This window comes from Camelus bactrianus, chromosome 9 (assembly GCF_048773025.1).
Source record: "Camelus bactrianus isolate YW-2024 breed Bactrian camel chromosome 9, ASM4877302v1, whole genome shotgun sequence".
NCBI lineage: Eukaryota > Metazoa > Chordata > Mammalia > Artiodactyla > Camelidae > Camelus > Camelus bactrianus.
The window spans coordinates 44,041,455-44,058,414 of record NC_133547.1 but is presented as its reverse complement, the minus strand read 5'-3'; the positions used below and the strand labels follow the sequence as shown (position 1 = coordinate 44,058,414).

Sequence of the window (16,960 nt, the reverse complement as noted above, 5' to 3'; positions counted from 1 at the left end):
AATCTTGAATTCTGTAACTAGTAGGTAGAATTCTGAATTTTCTTACCCTCATACATACCCATTTGACTTTCTGTTTTTCAGGTTTATCCAATTCTCACACACCTGTGAGACCCCCTAGTACTTCTAGTACTGGTAGTCGAGGCAGGTGAGTATTAAATTATTAATAGCTTTATTTTTCTTAAGAAAAATTTCAAATACATATTTTAAAAAGTAGACTATTATAATGAAATCCCATATACTTTTTCACTTATCTTCAACAATGATCAAGTTATGACCAGTCTTATTTCTTCTATACTCGCACCCATTCCGCCCTGGTCTGAATTATTCTGAAATAAATCTCAGGGATTTTATCATTTTACTTGTGACTGTTTTAGTATTTATCACTTAAAGATAAGGATTTAGAAATTTTATAACCATGCAACTATTATCACACCTAAAAAAATTTAATTGCTTGCTCTCTCACATCAATAGAGCTCTAGTTAATGTTCAGATTTCCCAGTTTTTCTCACAAATGCTTTTTTTTTTTTTTTTTTAATGGTTTCTTTGAATCAGATTCAGGTAAACTCCATCATTACCATCAACACATGTGTTGAGGTCAAACTCAATATATTTGTTGAGGAAATGTATTGTTTCTCTTACAGAGTTTTCCTCATTTCCCCATCTTGTCATTAAATACACTTGCCTGTTCTTTTTTTCTCTGTATTGGTATTTAGATCAGGGAGGTTGATTAGTTTCAGGTTTGATTCGAGGGAACTAGGTGGGAAGAATATTTTGTTGTAGTGATGTGTGCTTCTATCAGGATCACAAAATGTCTGGTTGGTTTTTTTGTTTGTTTTTTGTGGTAACAGCCAGTAATGATCATTGCCTTAGCTCTTTTCTTTTTACTGGTTTACAAATGCTAAACAAAGAAGGTATGCTTTAATAATTATTAGTTTAGAATACTTCTGTAAGCAGAAACTTTTTTCTGTCAACTCTTTGATTATAAAAAAGGCAGAATGGGGGGAGTATAGCTCCGTGGTAGTATGCATGCCTAGCATGCATGAGGTCAATCCCCAGTACTTCCATTAAATAGACGAATGAAATAAATTCCTCCCTCCAATATATAAATAAATAAATAAATAAATAAATTTTAAAGGCAGAATACATTGATTTTGTCTCCTTATTTACCTATTTTTATAATAATGAGTTGATTCCCAGTACCCTCCAACAGTGACCAATGAGTATTATTAACTTTATGAGCTCATACATTTAAACATATTTTATGTTCTAAAATTATAGATGTTATTTTTATTGGTGCTTAAATTGTTCCATATTTGGCCTGTCAGAGCTTTTTCAAGTTAGCTTCTTAGTTCTTTTGCTCTAACCCCAATAGTCTTTGAAAGCATTCTTGTTTTCTCTTAGATGTTCCAGATTCATCTTGTACATTTCTTGCCATAGGCCTGAAATCAAGCCATTTCTAAAATCCTGGTCATGTTAATGGGGAAATGGTGCTCTGAGACAGTCTCCTGGGTACTAGGGACACATACTGCTACTGGTTATTCATGGTTTCTTATGTCTTTTTGGTGGACAGAGAGCTAAGAAATGGTGGGGTAGGGAGAGAGAGAGAGAGAGAGAGAGAGAGTGTGTGTGTGTGTGTGTGTGTGTGTGTTGTGTTAAAGATAAATGTTGACTGATTTTTACTCTTTAGTTTGAATAATTTAGTGCAATGTAATAAAGACTTTATTTAAGATACATGAATTTTTTATTTGTATATATGTGTTATATGCATTTTGAAGACTGGTCCTAAATTATATACTTTCTTGGCTTTGAATTACACTTTAAATAATCAGTACATTTCTTCTAAAAGTACAAATTGAGTGAAAGATGTTTTTGTTCTCGGCAGTATTGCAGTCTTAGTTACTCACTTCCCTTGCCGGTTGTTTTGCTTTGTGGTCTAGATAGAACTGATTAGTCATGTACCTGTCTTCTTAGCTTATCATCACATCAATTCAGGTAAAGACTCAGAGGCTAAAACAGTGATTCCTTTGAGAACATTTCATGAATCACCATTTTTGATTTTGTTTCCTTCAGATATTTGAGGGTAGAGAAGAATTTGAACTTTCATAGAGAGAGGAGCAATTACTGATATTCTGTACTACTAAGCCTGGGAAAATGATTGTTCCTAGATTCTGTGAATGAGTTACAATAAGTGCCTCAGACCATAAAATGTGTTTCTAAGGTCTTCTGAAAGTTCGATCTACGTTTTTAAAATTTTGAAGCTATGTTTATACCATACTCCTCTTAACTGTGTTATGAAATATCCTTATCTGCTATAAAGCTAATAAATTGTTTTCACTTTAATGAACATTTCATATAACTTAAGGAATTTCATCAAGTTTGACTGTATAGTGTATATAAAAACAATTACAAATATGTGATCTTTATTTGTTGTTTTTATTAGCTGTGGGTCGTCAGGAAGAACTGCTGAAAAAACAAGTCTTAGTTTCAAGTCTGATCAAGTGAAGGTCAAGCAAGAACCTGGCACTGAAGATGAAATATGCAGCTTTTCAGGAGCCGTGAAACAAGAAAAGACAGAGGATGGCAGGAGGAGTGCCTGCATGGTAAGTTCCCCCTGGAGTCTGTCAGGGATTTAAGGAGATCATTTCACTAGTTCTTCCATTTTGGGGTGTATTAATCTGAATAGTGGTCGTTTGGGCATTTATTCATTTTTTTTTTATTTTTATGCCTGGTACAAGCCAAATCTCTCTTTTTCTAACTGATCTTTTTCATCTAAGTGTCAGCTGTAATTGGTCAGAAAAGACTTACTTGTTTTAAGTCCTTGTATTAAGGACTCATTTCAAATTATCTTTTAGTTTGGGTTCTTGTTCTAAATTTATTAATCATTTCAGTAGTTACACTGAGTCTCAGGCTACAAAAAGATCCTTGGCTATTTTCCTAGACCTATGAGCTCAGGATTAAGACTGCTGACATGAAAGAAGTTTAACGATCAAAGAGTTTTGTGATGGGAAGATTGCCTTTGGCTTATGAATTATTAATGACTTTAGAGTTCCTCAGATGGAACATTTTATAAAATTTATATGAAAGAAGGCCCAAGTCCCTCTTTGTCTCTTTGTTTAGAAATTTTAATCTTGGTTTTTTCCTTCCTACCCAGGCATATGTCTCATTTCCCACATGGTTGGCACATAGAAGTTTCAGCTCAGGGTATCAGTATATTGAATGCAATTTATGTAGATTTAGAGAGCAGTGTTACCTCTTCATTCAGAACTTGGTTTGGAAAGTACCTCCAAAAAACTGGATGCAAAAGGATGATGGAAGAGTTTACACTGTCGTAATCTTAGTATGTTAAAATAAGTGGGCAGAAGAATATTTCAAAATTCTACAAAGCTATGCGACAGATTATTGAGTGAAAAATAGTGCATCACAGTCAGCTCTTGGCAGGAAAAGTATAACCCTGTACTTATTCCCAGTTAGTCTGTCTAACAGTTTAATTAATTCCTTTATTCAAGTGAACTAATACTATACTGCTTGCTGAAATCATACATTAACATGCCTAAATAATTTTGAGGTTATTTTTATTCTTTTACGTTACTAATAGGATGTCAAATTTTATAATTAATAATAAATTTCAAAATAATCATGTCAGTATATCATGTTGTATATACATGTTGACAAAACTAAACACATACTGCCTACAATAAGGATTAAATGATTCTCAAGAATTTGTCCTTGCTTTGTTTTAGTTGAGTAGTCCTGAGAGTAGCTTGACACCACCTCTCTCTACCAACCTGCATCTGGAGAGTGAGTTGGATGCATTAGCAAGCCTGGAAAACCACGTGAAAACTGAACCTACAGACACGAATGAAAGCTGCAAACAGTCAGGGCTCAATAGCCTCGTCAATGGAAAGTCCCCAATTCGAAGCCTCATGCACAGGTCCACAAGGATTGGAGGAGATGGCAACAGCAAAGATGATGACCCAAATGAAGACTGGTGTGCTGTCTGCCAAAATGGAGGGGATCTCTTGTGCTGTGAAAAGTGTCCAAAGGTCTTTCATCTAACTTGTCATGTTCCAACACTTCTTAGCTTTCCAAGGTACCAGTGAAATAACTGATTTTTCGTTGTTGTTTATTTTTATAAGCCAACCCCCCCCCAAACAAAGTTAATCAGGACAGATAGTCTTCTTAGCCAGTGCATAATACTTCTATAAAACAGGGAGCCTATTATTCCATTACTTTCTAGAGAAACAAGCAGCTGAACGATGAAATGTCCAAGGTCTAAGTTGTGCTTTAATGATAAAAAATAGACTATTTCCTGGCCTCCAGTTTATACTTAATTTGGGCAAATGAGATAAAACTAAATTATGAGGGGCAAAGGATTAGGGTGTTGAGAAACTTAGTTGATTTCCTCTTGAAGATAATTTTTTTATTTATTGCCATCAATCTTCATAGGGTCTATAATAATGGCTTTATTTGTGAATGCTATTCAGTTTGAGGCAACTCTATTTGGATCTTGCCAAAGACTTATTTTTCTCATGTTTGAAAGCTCTCAAAAGGCATTTTAAAGAAAAAACAAGTACTTTGTAAAAACACCTTGAATGTCTTGAGTTCTTTTAGGAATAGCTTCCTCTTGACCACTGGGAGCAGTTAATTGGTAGTTCCTGGCTGAAGCACTGTGTGTAGATTTCTCAGACTTTTTCTTTGATCCTCTAGTTGGAATGTCTTTTAGACATTAACTTTGGAATGGGCAGTTAACTGAATTCCTTAGTTAGAAGAGAAGAACTTGGAGTAAAGATAAAGACTGGGGCAAAGTATGAGCATTGTCCTCAGGCTGTATGACCCCATGGCATCCAAGTCTGATTTCAAGCATTAAAACATTGATTGGTGGGCACCCAAGACTAGCTGATGATACTAGCTAATAGAGTAGAACAAATCTGGGTTAGATACCTGTAGTCTGGTTGTAATTCTGTAGTGAACTAACTTAATTAGTTTGGACAGTTCACTAATTTTCAGACATTAATTTCTGCATCTTCAGGTGGCAGAGTTTGGATTAGAAGACTCTTTCTTTTCTTACATTTAACATATTTTATGTTCTTGCAATTTCATCTCCAGTTGATTTCAGAGATCAAAAATAGTAGAATCATACTTACTTCTTTTAGCCTTCCTTCTTCACCAGTCCTTACCCCAAATTCTTTACGTGAAAGAAAGTAAACCAGTGTCCTTGGGAAAACTCAGCTTCTTTTCTACCTATAGATAGAAAATTCACATTTCTTCTCAGATTCCTGAGGAGCAATAATTTTAGTTGAATAATGCTCCCCTTTTTCAAAATTCAGCCTTTAGGATTAGAAAAGTAGTGAATGTATGAAGAGTGCCAGAATATTTTTTCTGAAGAATTACAATTCTTACTTAAATCTTAGAAGATACAGTCATTTGCCATAGATGTAAGAAGGGCCTTTTTTTTTTTTAACTTTTCTAGAAAAGAAAAGCACTGGCATTTTGGTCTTGAAACTAAGACTTCAGATTTTTTGCTTCTTTGGATAGTAACATCTGGAATGTTAGAATTTTGCCACTGAAAGCTTTCTCTCAAAGGCAGGTGCTTTGGAAGGAACTGAAATGGTTGACATAGTTTTAGTATAATCCCTAGACACACACATAAATATATATGGGGAGGGAAAGGGGAGAATGCTTTTGAAGTCATCATATTGGAATTTATGATTTAATAGAAATCCTGATATAAAAAAACCATTGACTGAGCAGATTTAAAAGACTGGTCATGAAAAAAGAATTGTTTTTTTGGCATGTTTAATACATGCCAAAACAGTACAAGGTACCTGAAGAACTCCATATCCTGTGCTCTTGTCTTCTTCATGCATATGGAGTCATTGTGATGGTAAAACCAGGGTCTTGAGAATTGATCCTGTGCTGCAAGTTCTGATCTTGAGCTTTGTGCTATGAAGAGACTCCCTTTGAATACAGAGATACTGGCTTTATATTGCTTTCCAGAAAGTAATCAATTGAAGAATGGAAATGTTTTGGGAGGTTTTTATCATCCAACTTCACTTTATGAGATTTGGCAAAAACAGAACTTCTCTTTTCCACAGAACTGGAAAGAAACTGTAGACTTACCTTTAGGAAATCAGCTTCCCTAGGGTTTTATCATGATTACATGGACTAATTGCCTATTTCCTTCTTTAGTGGAGACTGGATATGCACATTTTGCAGGGATATTGGGAAACCAGAAGTTGAATATGATTGTGATAACTTGCAACATACTAAGAAGGGGAAAACTGCACAGGGGTTAAGTCCCGTGGACCAAAGGGTAAGTGTCAAAAAAGTTGATTATTATTAGGGATTCTGTAGTTGTCTGGCTATATGTCTTTTTTTTTTTCCTTCAGTGTAATATACATGTAACCTGATAAATTTTCACTTTTTAAGCTCAGCATCTGATGGTGTATTCATGACTTCTGAAATCTTTATCTCTAGCCCTCAGCTCCAGGCTCTTATGTCTGGCTTTGTCACACTTAGCATTTCCTAACCAAAATCTTGATTTTTAATCCTCTCCTTCAGAAAGCAAAGGCAGTAAAAACAAGCTAATAACAACATAAAAAACTTGCATTCCTCCCTCAATAATCCCCATTATCATATGGTACCACCAGTCATCTCTGTTGCTCAAGCCAGAAATGTATTAGAAATAGAAGAATCAGGAATGACTATAATACTGTTTTTTCCCCCCTGACTATTCTTCTTAGGCAGTCATCATAGTTTTTCATCTGCACTACTATTGTAATAATCTCTTCACTGAACTCCTTGTTTGTACTTTTGCCCACTTACAGTCCATTTTCTATGCAGTGCATAGACTTGTTTACATATTAAAAACTATCACTTCCTTACTTAAAATCCTCTAATAGCTTCCCATCGTATGAAGAATGAAATACAAATTCCTCTCCTCATTTCACTCAGATTTCTGCTGATCTGGTCTGTAGTCTGATCTCTAATGACAAAATATCTTTCACATAATTCTGTGGTCATTACAGTTATGTTTGGCTTTGATCTGATGTATAAACTTGCAAAATCTGCCCTCCACTGTCTTTGAGGAGAAGGTATGTGTTTAGAGTATACAAACTTATATTAAAAGAAGTATAAGCAAATAGAAACTATAAATGTAAAATGCATTTCAATTTACTTCTGGTTTTATTTTTTAAATTCTAGAAATGTATTAAGAAGACACGGACAGGTTTTATTTAATTTTGAACCTCAGAAGAATCCCTTCAAGAAAGGGAGTAGCATGTATCTTGCCTTCCTTGGGGAATTATAATGAGTAGCAACAGTGATAAATTGTTGTACAAAATGCTGTATGTTGCTTTTATGACTCCTATCCATTTGCATAAATAGTTGAGGTAATAGTAGATGAATTACTTGAGTTATCAGATAAGAACAAAGGCACTCTATCGTTGACTATCTTCTGACCTATTTTAAATGAACTTACAGTCTCAAAACTAAACGGGAAGCAAGGTATCTTTCTCTGGGTGTATATATTTACTTGGATAGGTAGTAATGTGGGAGGCTTATGTTCAGTTTGTTGTAATAATACTTTGTACTGATAAAGTTTTCATTCTCAAGAATATCTTACTAGAGGAGGAAACATTTCATGGGTTTTCCTTTCTTTTCTTGGGCCAGAAATGTGAACGTCTTCTGCTTTACCTCTATTGCCATGAATTAAGTATTGAATTCCAGGAACCAGTTCCTGCTTCGGTGAGTTGTTTACCTTAGTACCTTCCTGATAAAGAAGTTGAGTATAATACTTAAACAGTCTAAGGCCAGAGCCCAAACTCTTTTGTTAAAACTCAGGCTTCTTGACCTCAACCAAGGTGCTCAAGTTCTCTTTTCTACTGGGTGGAGGGTGTAGCTCAGTGGTAGAGCACATGCTTGGCAAGCACAAGGCCATGGGTTCGATCCCCAGTACCTCCATTAAATTAATAATAATAAACCTAATCCCCCCCCCACAATTTTTTTTTTTTAATTTTTTTTTTAACTGTTTCTTCCCTTGTTGGATTATTTTTAGGATTCAGTAGCCTATGTAAAATTTTTTAGCATAATAAAAGCTGATAAATTTCTTATTAATAAGTACTTTTGATGTTATTAGGACTAAATGGAGATTCACTTGTTAAAACTGGAGTTTGTTTTTAAAGATTTTTGTTGCTATGATGAAGACAATGAATTTAGTGTTCTCTTTTATTTTTAAGATGGACACAAAGGATACAAATATAATGGAAAGAGTCTTGAACTAGGAATTAGAAGACTTAACTACTTCTCCTAGTTCTGCCATTAACCAGCTTTATAACTGTGGGGAAATTACAAAATTTTCTGCCTCTACTTTTTAAACTTACAGTGGGGATATTGGACTAAATTATTTCTAAGATTCTAGTATATGTACTTTGGGGAGAAAATAATTTCTATGTAAGTATTAATTTGAATAAAAGTGTAAAGTTGACTCTTTCACACTGGTTCTGCCTTCATAAATCCTCTTTTATGAATAGTCAAGATTAAGAAAAGACTATGGGGAAATTTTGCAAGCCAACACCCTTTGTTTATCTTAAATGAACCTTTTGTAAGGAATAAAGGCTTCAAAGTCCCATAATAAAAGGAATATCAGGGATGCTCGGGGCCTCATAAATGGGATGAAAATATGCTGCATGTATTTTATTTACTTGCCATCACTTGTTGAATTAAGATGTTACTGAATACCAGGCCTGTTACAGAGCATTGAAATAGTAATCTGTTTACTAGCTAGGCTCAGAAATGGATTTTAAAGTACAAAAAGATACAAGGAAGATGTTTTGTTTGAATAGTAATCATCTGATACCAGGAAGCCTGGTCTTCAAGTTAAGGGGCTTTTCAGTAGAAAATGACTTTTCAATATTTTATTTTCATAACTGTTTAAATAGTTTCTCTGTGTTCAGTTATTACCCAAGGTTACAAAGTTTTGGCCAAGAGTTGGGGTCAGAACTCCCCGGCATGATCACTAAATGGTTAATAAAACTTGAATTGTGTTACTACAGTCTTTTTCCTTCTATTGCTGTGTCCGAAGTTCTTTATGTTACAAGGTTCTCTCTTTTAAAAGATACCGTATTATAATAATAATAATAATACATTTTGGAATCTGTTTTTTTCTTTTTTTAATAGGAGTCATACAATTTGGATGGGCTGGTGTCCTTAACACTAGTGGCTGGCTGCCCTTGCTGACTGCTTTCTTTCCAGATTTACTTATTAAAGATAGAACTGTGGGTCCCTCACTAACCATAGACCGCCATACATTCTGAATATGATTTGATTTTCATGATGTGATTGAGGCAGAAGATTTAAAGTACAATTCTCTCTACTCAGAATTTGCATGCAGCTGGCTCAATAATCAACACATGTTTCTCTCTAAAATTAATGTGCCATGCATTTCCAAATTCAAATTAAACACTTTGGCATTTTTGGAGAATCCTTATATATTCTTATTTGTTTCTTTAGATACCAAACTACTATAAAATTATAAAGAAACCAATGGATTTATCCACCGTGAAAAAGAAGCTGCAAAAAAAACATTCCCAACACTACCAAATCCCAGATGACTTTGTGGCTGATGTTCGTTTGATCTTCAAGAACTGTGAAAGGTTTAATGAAGTATGTTAGCTTCCAAACTATAGAGTCTTGGATTGCTAGTTTTTGTTTGCTTATTTTGTTTTTTGTTTTTTCTGCCAAGAAATTTTCAAAGTTGATTTTAAAAATTTATTCTGCTTCAGTTCTGTCAGAAGTGAAATTTGATTGCATCCACAGCTCCAAAGAAGAAAGCTTACTGCATGTATTTTGAAGTATATACTTAAATATAATATAATAAATTAGGAATATTATTGAATACCCCTTCCTGAACATGTTGAGGCTTCAGATAAGTATAGAAAGTAATCTGTAGTTAAGTATATTTTGTGGGAAATGATTACAATGATTAAAATGATTTTGAGTACATTTAGGAAAGGTATTTGTACTAGTGTCCTTTGATTTCATTATTGACCATATAAATAATAGAGCCTTAAAATTATAAACTCAGGTGGCTCACCTGAATAGTAGCTCTGAGTATATAATGCTGAGTTCTGATCTCAGCAATGTGACTTTCATTAACTTTGGTTATGTATTTTTTTGAGACTAAAGATGAGCTCTCCATACTTTCAGAAGAAATGTGGTAGATATATACCTCCTTCAAGGAAATTTTTGTTTTCTTTGTGAAAGGTCAAGTCTCTTATTGTTAAGGAATGTTTTCATTATTATAGGAGAAAAAAATGGAATTGGATGAGGATCCACAAAATCTTCAAAAAGATTAATAACTAAAATCTTTATTACTGATGAAATTTGGGTGCCATGTGAATATTAACTAAAAAAATCACATTGAATCATTTAACATGTACTCAGAGTTGCCTCTGGAAGCATCTAGGTGACTTTTAAAAATTTAAACAAAAAGTTTCTTACTAGGTGAAAAGTTTAGTCACCTTTATAGTAATATGCCACAAAGAATATAGTAAAACCTCACTCGCTCAAAGTTAAATTAATACAGTCCCAAGTTTTGTCTTATTTTTCAATCCAGTTAGATTATTTTCAAATAAATATGCTTTGATGAACCATAGTTAGCACTTGCTGGGAAGAAGACCCCTTTTAACTGCTTTAATAGTAGTTAAATAATTTATGATTAACCAGTTGCCATACAGATAGAATTCTGATTAAGTGAAAAATTTGTAAAACAAATGTAAGTGTTCTTTTAAAAACGGCCAAACTTTCAACAACCACTTAAGTAGATTGATGTAGTCAGACCAACTCCTATTCAGGTTGACGCCACTAATTCAGAATTTGAGAGAATTTCACAGTAGCTTTAGTAGTAGCTTTGTAAAGAAAGTGGGTCCGTATTCTGTATAATTTTAGAAAGCACTTGATCTGGTAATAGCAATTTGTTCCTCCTAGTATGGCTGACTTTCGTCACCAATCCTATGCAGTCTTATAACTTTAGAAAGGATTATAATTTCCCTTTTTTTTTTGACTCTGGTATCCTTTTTAGATGATGAAAGTTGTTCAAGTTTATGCAGAAACACAAGAGATTAATTTGAAGGTAAGCTTTTCAGACCATGCAAACTTGGTGAAGGAATATGCATTACCAATAGGTGAATATTCCTATCTTTTGCTTGCAGGCTGATTCAGAAGTAGCTCAGGCAGGGAAAGCAGTTGCATTGTACTTTGAAGATAAACTCACAGAGATCTACTCAGACAGGACCTTCGCACCTTTGCCAGAGTTTGAGCAGGAAGAGGATGATGGTGAGGTAACTGAGGACTCTGACGAAGACTTTATACAGCCCCGCAGAAAACGCCTAAAGTCAGATGAGAGACCAGTACATATAAAGTAAAATGATATGAACTTAAATCAATTGTTTAAAAAGAAAGAAAGAAAAGAAAAACTTTTATTTAAGTGTTGCTGGAATATCCTGCCTACAGTGGGCACCTCCTTGAAGAAACTGATAGCTTTTACACAGTGTTAGATTGAAATAATGGACAGAAAACACATTCTTGTCAAGAAAAGGGGAGAGGACTCTATTTGCAACTTTAAAAGTAAAAACAAAAGCAAAAGTGAAGTGATTTGAAGATTTCTGTTACTAAAGAGGACTCATTGTTAGAATGGGCAGACATTGACGATCATTTGGTGTTGACTGGTGCAGGATACTGAGTGTTCGAGTACTTGAGGATCATGTTGCTTATTAAATTATCTCTTTGGACTAAAGTGCAGTTATTAAAACAACTTTATGCCTCCCCCTCCACACACATACTGGCTTATTTTCTACTTAAAAATCAAGTTGTTCAGATTCCACTTTGATGTCAGTGCAGATGTGCCCTACATCATGCCATTATATATTTTTTTTTCTGATTTTGATGCTGTTGGGCCTTAGTTTTTATATTGGTTTAAAGAACTCAACAGTAGTTTAATTTTCTATTCATAGTTAAGAGTCTAGGAAACACAACCATTGATCGTCATTTAATCACCTTTAATGGTCCACTGAAATAAATATAGTAACTTTTCAGTAGCAGATCATGTAATTACAGTAGTCATTTCCAGAAGACACTTCACAGAATTGCACTTCGCAATCAAATCATCGGATCATACAGTTATTCCCATGAAAGGCAGAATGTTTGAAAATTGAAAATAATGCAGTTTTCTGTACATTTAACATTTGTTTGAGAAGGTGACAACTGGCTCTTATCCAGTCTTCCCTCATATCAGTTTTCTGATAGACCACTATTGGCAAACAGTAATCTGTCAACTACCAAATGTGTAAAATTTTCTGTATTTCACTTTGTCTTATTTGTAAATAGTGAACTAAAACTTCTGGCAGATCAGCAACATTTGCTGAGCCTGTTTTTTAAGCTAATATGTATTCTTACTAATGTTCCTATCAAGAATGGATTTGTAATATATGCTGTCTATTTCTAATGTTCACATTCATATTTTGAGGTTCTATCTTATTTTAATAGAGAACAGACTTCTCAGAAAATCTTCAAGAAGCAGCTTATATTAAAATATCAAAATATTGAAATAAACCCGGTGGGGTTAGATAACTCATCCGTCCACCAAGTGGGACATTTGCATGGACTAGGGGCTTAAAGGACTTAGAAGAGACCTGTAAGTATATCCTGAAAATGAGCCAATCAATCCCCACTTGAATGGTTACTGGAGTAAACCCACCTTTACTACTCTGATTTCAGCACCCGAGGCAGATAAACCACCTTGGCTCTGTTTCATTTTCCTTCTCTTCATTTGTGATGCTCAGATCCAAGATGTGTGTTCTAGACTGTGTACAGGCTTCTCTTTTGTTGGGTTAAAAATTTTAGTCCTACTTTTGTATGGACATGTTAGAATGTAAAGTGACCAAAATAGAAGACTTGCCATTAGATATTTTTCAGATGTCAGCAGATTTGTGGCAAATCATTTTTGCCTTTTTAAAAATTCAGCATAAACAGCTCAGACAGTAGACTACTCAGAAAAAAGTTGACATAATTGTCTAAGAGGTAAATATTTTTTAGTGCGTATTGAATCAAATAAAGTGCTATAAAGAAATTATTATACAAATTTCTTTGGGTTTTTCTTTTAACAAATGGTGGGGGTAAACATGAATATGAGTCAAGCCTTTTGATGGTGTGTTGGTTTTATTATTGCTGTTGACTTATTTCATTCTGTGACTCTCTTTTAGCTTCTTTTTTAGTTTTGTTATAAGTTAAAACAGTTTGGTATATGTTTTAAAGTTCATCATTTTTCTCAAATTTCAAAATCTTAAGTTTTCTTACAAGAAGGAGAAAATTGTTTTAAAACGTTTTTTTTTTATCAGAGCGTGTTTCCTCTTCCCCAGCACATCATGATTTCAGTTTATCAGGAGACTTACATAAGGGCACATTTTTGGAAAGAGATGCGTAACAGTATAACTTCACTTTGCCAAGCCATCAAGTTCTAATACTTCATGTTTGCTCTTCATATGAATCCTTTTTATGCTTCTTAGATAATAAGTAATACCAACAGGGTTGGAAAAACAAAATTCTAAGTAAATATTTATTTCTTTGGTATCTGAGGCCTTAAAAGGTAAGATGTTCCCTTCAAAACATTTCCATGTTAGATGGAGTTTTTCGGGTTTTTTCTTTTAATTTAAAATTGGTTCTTTAAAAGCCACTTATTGTCAGCATTTACTAGGCTCCATTTCTGTTAACAGAAGATAATTTATACTGCTGAAGAATTACTATTAAATTGTATAACTGTCAACAAACCACCATTAAATGAAGATGTTCACCTTAGAGTTCATTAAGATTTTTCTTGCACATTAATCATTGTGTTTATAAGCCAATTTGTTTAGCAGTAACTAAAAAAATACAAAAACTTAAATTGATACTCAGATAATCTTAGCATGTTTTCCTGTTAATTTGTTTAAAAAAGACAAGAATCGAGTATCAATCCCTGAAAAGCAGTTTGGTTTAAAGGCAGTGTTTTAGATTTGGAGATATTAAATATTTCCTTAAAGGCTTACAAAGTTTTCACCATACTTTATTGCTTTCATTTCCCCTCAGAACACTAAGAACAAAGTGTCCCTCAGCGTGTTCCATTGGCCTAAATTTTTATTTTTTAGCAGTTGGCTCAGCTGATTCACTGAGTGAAGGAATTGCTTCGGATTGCTTTGCAAGGTGAAGTGTGTGTGTTCCAAAGTATGGTTAAATTGTAGGTCATGTTCTATATAGAAACATCAACTCATTACCACGGAGAAAGGTTAAGGCATTGTATCCACTGTTGAAGTTATTCTTTTTTGGAATCAACAAGGTACCTTCTGACTTCCATTTCTTATAAGGGAATTTTAAACTCTGATTTTTTGTTGTAACAGTTTTGAGATTTTCAGTTAATCCAAAGAAATAATGCTTTTAAATACAAGCAAAGGGTTTATAGTGTGGAAATTATAGATTTATTAATTACCTCAGCAGGTATCCTGCCATGTAACTATTAGTGATTAGTTTTAATTAGCCAGTAGATTTAGGGTTTCTGACTCAGCCCTTGGGCTGTAGCCTACCATATGTTAAACAGTCTCTTAGTATTCAAAATGGGAGTAGCTGCTCTCCCTTGGCCTTTTAAGTCCCTTACCCACTCACATACAACACATGAAGTATAAAAATCTCATTTCTTGAAGTCAGCACTGCTTATTTGTGTATTTAACATTGGATCAGTGAGTAGTTTTATAAAATCCATCCACCCCAACTTCTCTGATTAAAACAATCAAGTTCTTAATTCATCCCATGAATTCTTAATTCATCCCGTCTATATTAATAGTCTGCTGGAGGTGATCCAAAGCTTAAGGTATATCACAGTGTGATCACATACCAGACCTGGATGCTTTATTTCCCATGGTTATCTCCTCCTCGATAAAGCAATAACACTGCTTTAAGTCTGTTGCCTAATAGCATGTCATAATCCTCCTGGATGGTGATTTTATAGGAAAGTTTGTATGCATATCACCCAGTCTATCTTTTAAAAATTAAGAAATTTAAATGTATGCTGGAGCTAATGACTATATTGTGGCATTTTATTTTAAAAATTGGGGAAAGTTGCATATTTTTTTAAAAGTAGGCATTTGAGTAAAAAAAATTGAAGGTACTTTTTTAAGAAAAAATTTATATGCCACAGTTTATGTAGACATTTCAGATTTCAACACGTACTCTTGGATATAATGGTTTCTTTTACTTGGTCAAATGCATGTATAGCATTTCTTCCATCTTAGTTTCTTGTGTTTGCCTTTGTGGTCTTTTATATATTTTTTTATTGTGTCTGAGAAACAAAATTGTCTTCAAAAATTAGTCAATTTGGATACATTTATTATAATCAAACTACAAAATGTGCAAAATTACATTTAGCCCTTTTCTAGCAAGTGATCTTAAAAGAACAGCATTTTTAATTTTGATTTTTAAATTCACCAAATTTGTGTGTGGGAAGGCACTGAAATGATTTTGTAAGTGCCACTGCAATATTCCCTTTCAAGTGTGGCCTAAATTTCGGTCTTAAGAACGAAATGCATGTCTGCTCCTGGTTTGAGAGATGTAGGCATTAACTATGTTTTAAATCACAGTGAAATATGTAAATACGCCTATAAAAAATTTTGTGCAATCTGAAAGCCTGTTAATTTTCTATGTAGACATACCTACACACGAAAGGGTTAAATTCACAGCCTTACTAGTTCCTTGCTTCCAGTATTTCAGCTCGTCTCCTCCCCTCATTATTACCATTACTACAAATACTATTATTTTTGCACATAGTTAACTATCCTTCAGTATGATTCTGAAAGAAAAAGTGCTGTTTCTGTGGTATTGTATTCTCTAAATAATCATATTTAATTTTTTAAACAAAGTTACAGTTTCTAATTGTTCCCTTCCTGTGTTTTTTGCTGGTGTGTAATAAAAGCAAGCTTTTCCTTTCCTGGTTATTTAATGCATTCGCTGCCTGTAAATATTTCTTGTTATAATGCTCTGGAACGTGTTGTAGAAGTTGTATTAGATCAGTTTAAAGCCTTGTTTGAAAGCCACATTGTTTTGGTTATTTCTATTAAATTAGAAAATTGAAAACATTTTCAAATGAATTTTTTTTCCTTCCTTTTTGAGTTGGGACTTAATCATTTAAACTTATTTTTAAAATATATACTATGTGCCAGGCACTGGAGATACAGTCATGAACAAGATAAAATACCTTCCTGCCCTCACAAGTCTTTAGACTGTATTTGAGAATGATGAGTGCTATGATAGGGTTAACACAGAATGTAGATAGTAACGCATGGGAAGGGATCTGACCCCCAATTTTGCTGGTCAGGGAAGCATTCTCTTTCATTCATGAAAGATAGGACAGTGGACCAGGTAAAGAGAGAATGAAAAAGAAGTATTACAAAAGCCTGAAAATTAAAAGAACATCTGTGTATTCCAGGACCCCAAAAATTCAGTTTGGCTGGAGTAGAGTGTAAGTTGGAGTATTAAAATACTAACCTAAAGAAATGAGCAGAGTCCTTTTCATGCAGGGTGTCTTGAAACTCAACATTAAAGGGCTTGGGCCTTACACTGCGGGCAACAAGGAGTCTCTGAAAAGAATTTTAAGCAGGATGGGGCTTGGAGAGTTGACATAATCAGACTTGCCTTTTTGAAAGATCGTTTTAATTATGAAGAATGAGTTATGGAGAAGACTGGAAGTGGAGAGGCAGTTGTAGGCTGTAATCCAGGTTAGCCCTAAACTAGGCTATCTAGCAGTGGAAATGGAAAATAGTCAAATTTTAGATTTAAAAAGTAAAATAGACCAATAACTGGGGCCATGTACTTGCCTTAGGTATATTTTATATGGTATCTACTAAAATAATCAGGGGAGAAAAGATTACGAGTAGAGGAG

General features: G+C 34.0%; 1 protein-coding gene across 3 annotated transcripts in view; it reads left to right on the top strand.

The window, feature by feature from the left end:
• The window catches only part of TRIM33 (tripartite motif containing 33), a 114,635-nt gene extending 98,478 nt beyond the window's left edge, over nt 1–16,157 (top strand). For 2 of the 3 annotated variants that reach the window (XM_074370233.1, XM_010968863.3), the window contains 8 exons: nt 82–145; nt 2,441–2,600; nt 3,741–4,090; nt 6,190–6,313; nt 7,672–7,746; nt 9,511–9,663; nt 11,081–11,131; nt 11,211–16,157. In XM_074370233.1, the coding sequence (XP_074226334.1) occupies nt 82–145; nt 2,441–2,600; nt 3,741–4,090; nt 6,190–6,313; nt 7,672–7,746; nt 9,511–9,663; nt 11,081–11,131; nt 11,211–11,423 (1,190 nt within the window). In that variant the 3' untranslated portion in view covers nt 11,424–16,157. The remainder of the gene's footprint in view (nt 1–81; nt 146–2,440; nt 2,601–3,740; nt 4,091–6,189; nt 6,314–7,671; nt 7,747–9,510; nt 9,664–11,080; nt 11,132–11,210) is intronic. The other variant, XM_074370232.1, reaches the window with a different exon arrangement.
• The last annotated feature ends 803 nt before the right edge of the window (nt 16,158–16,960 follow it).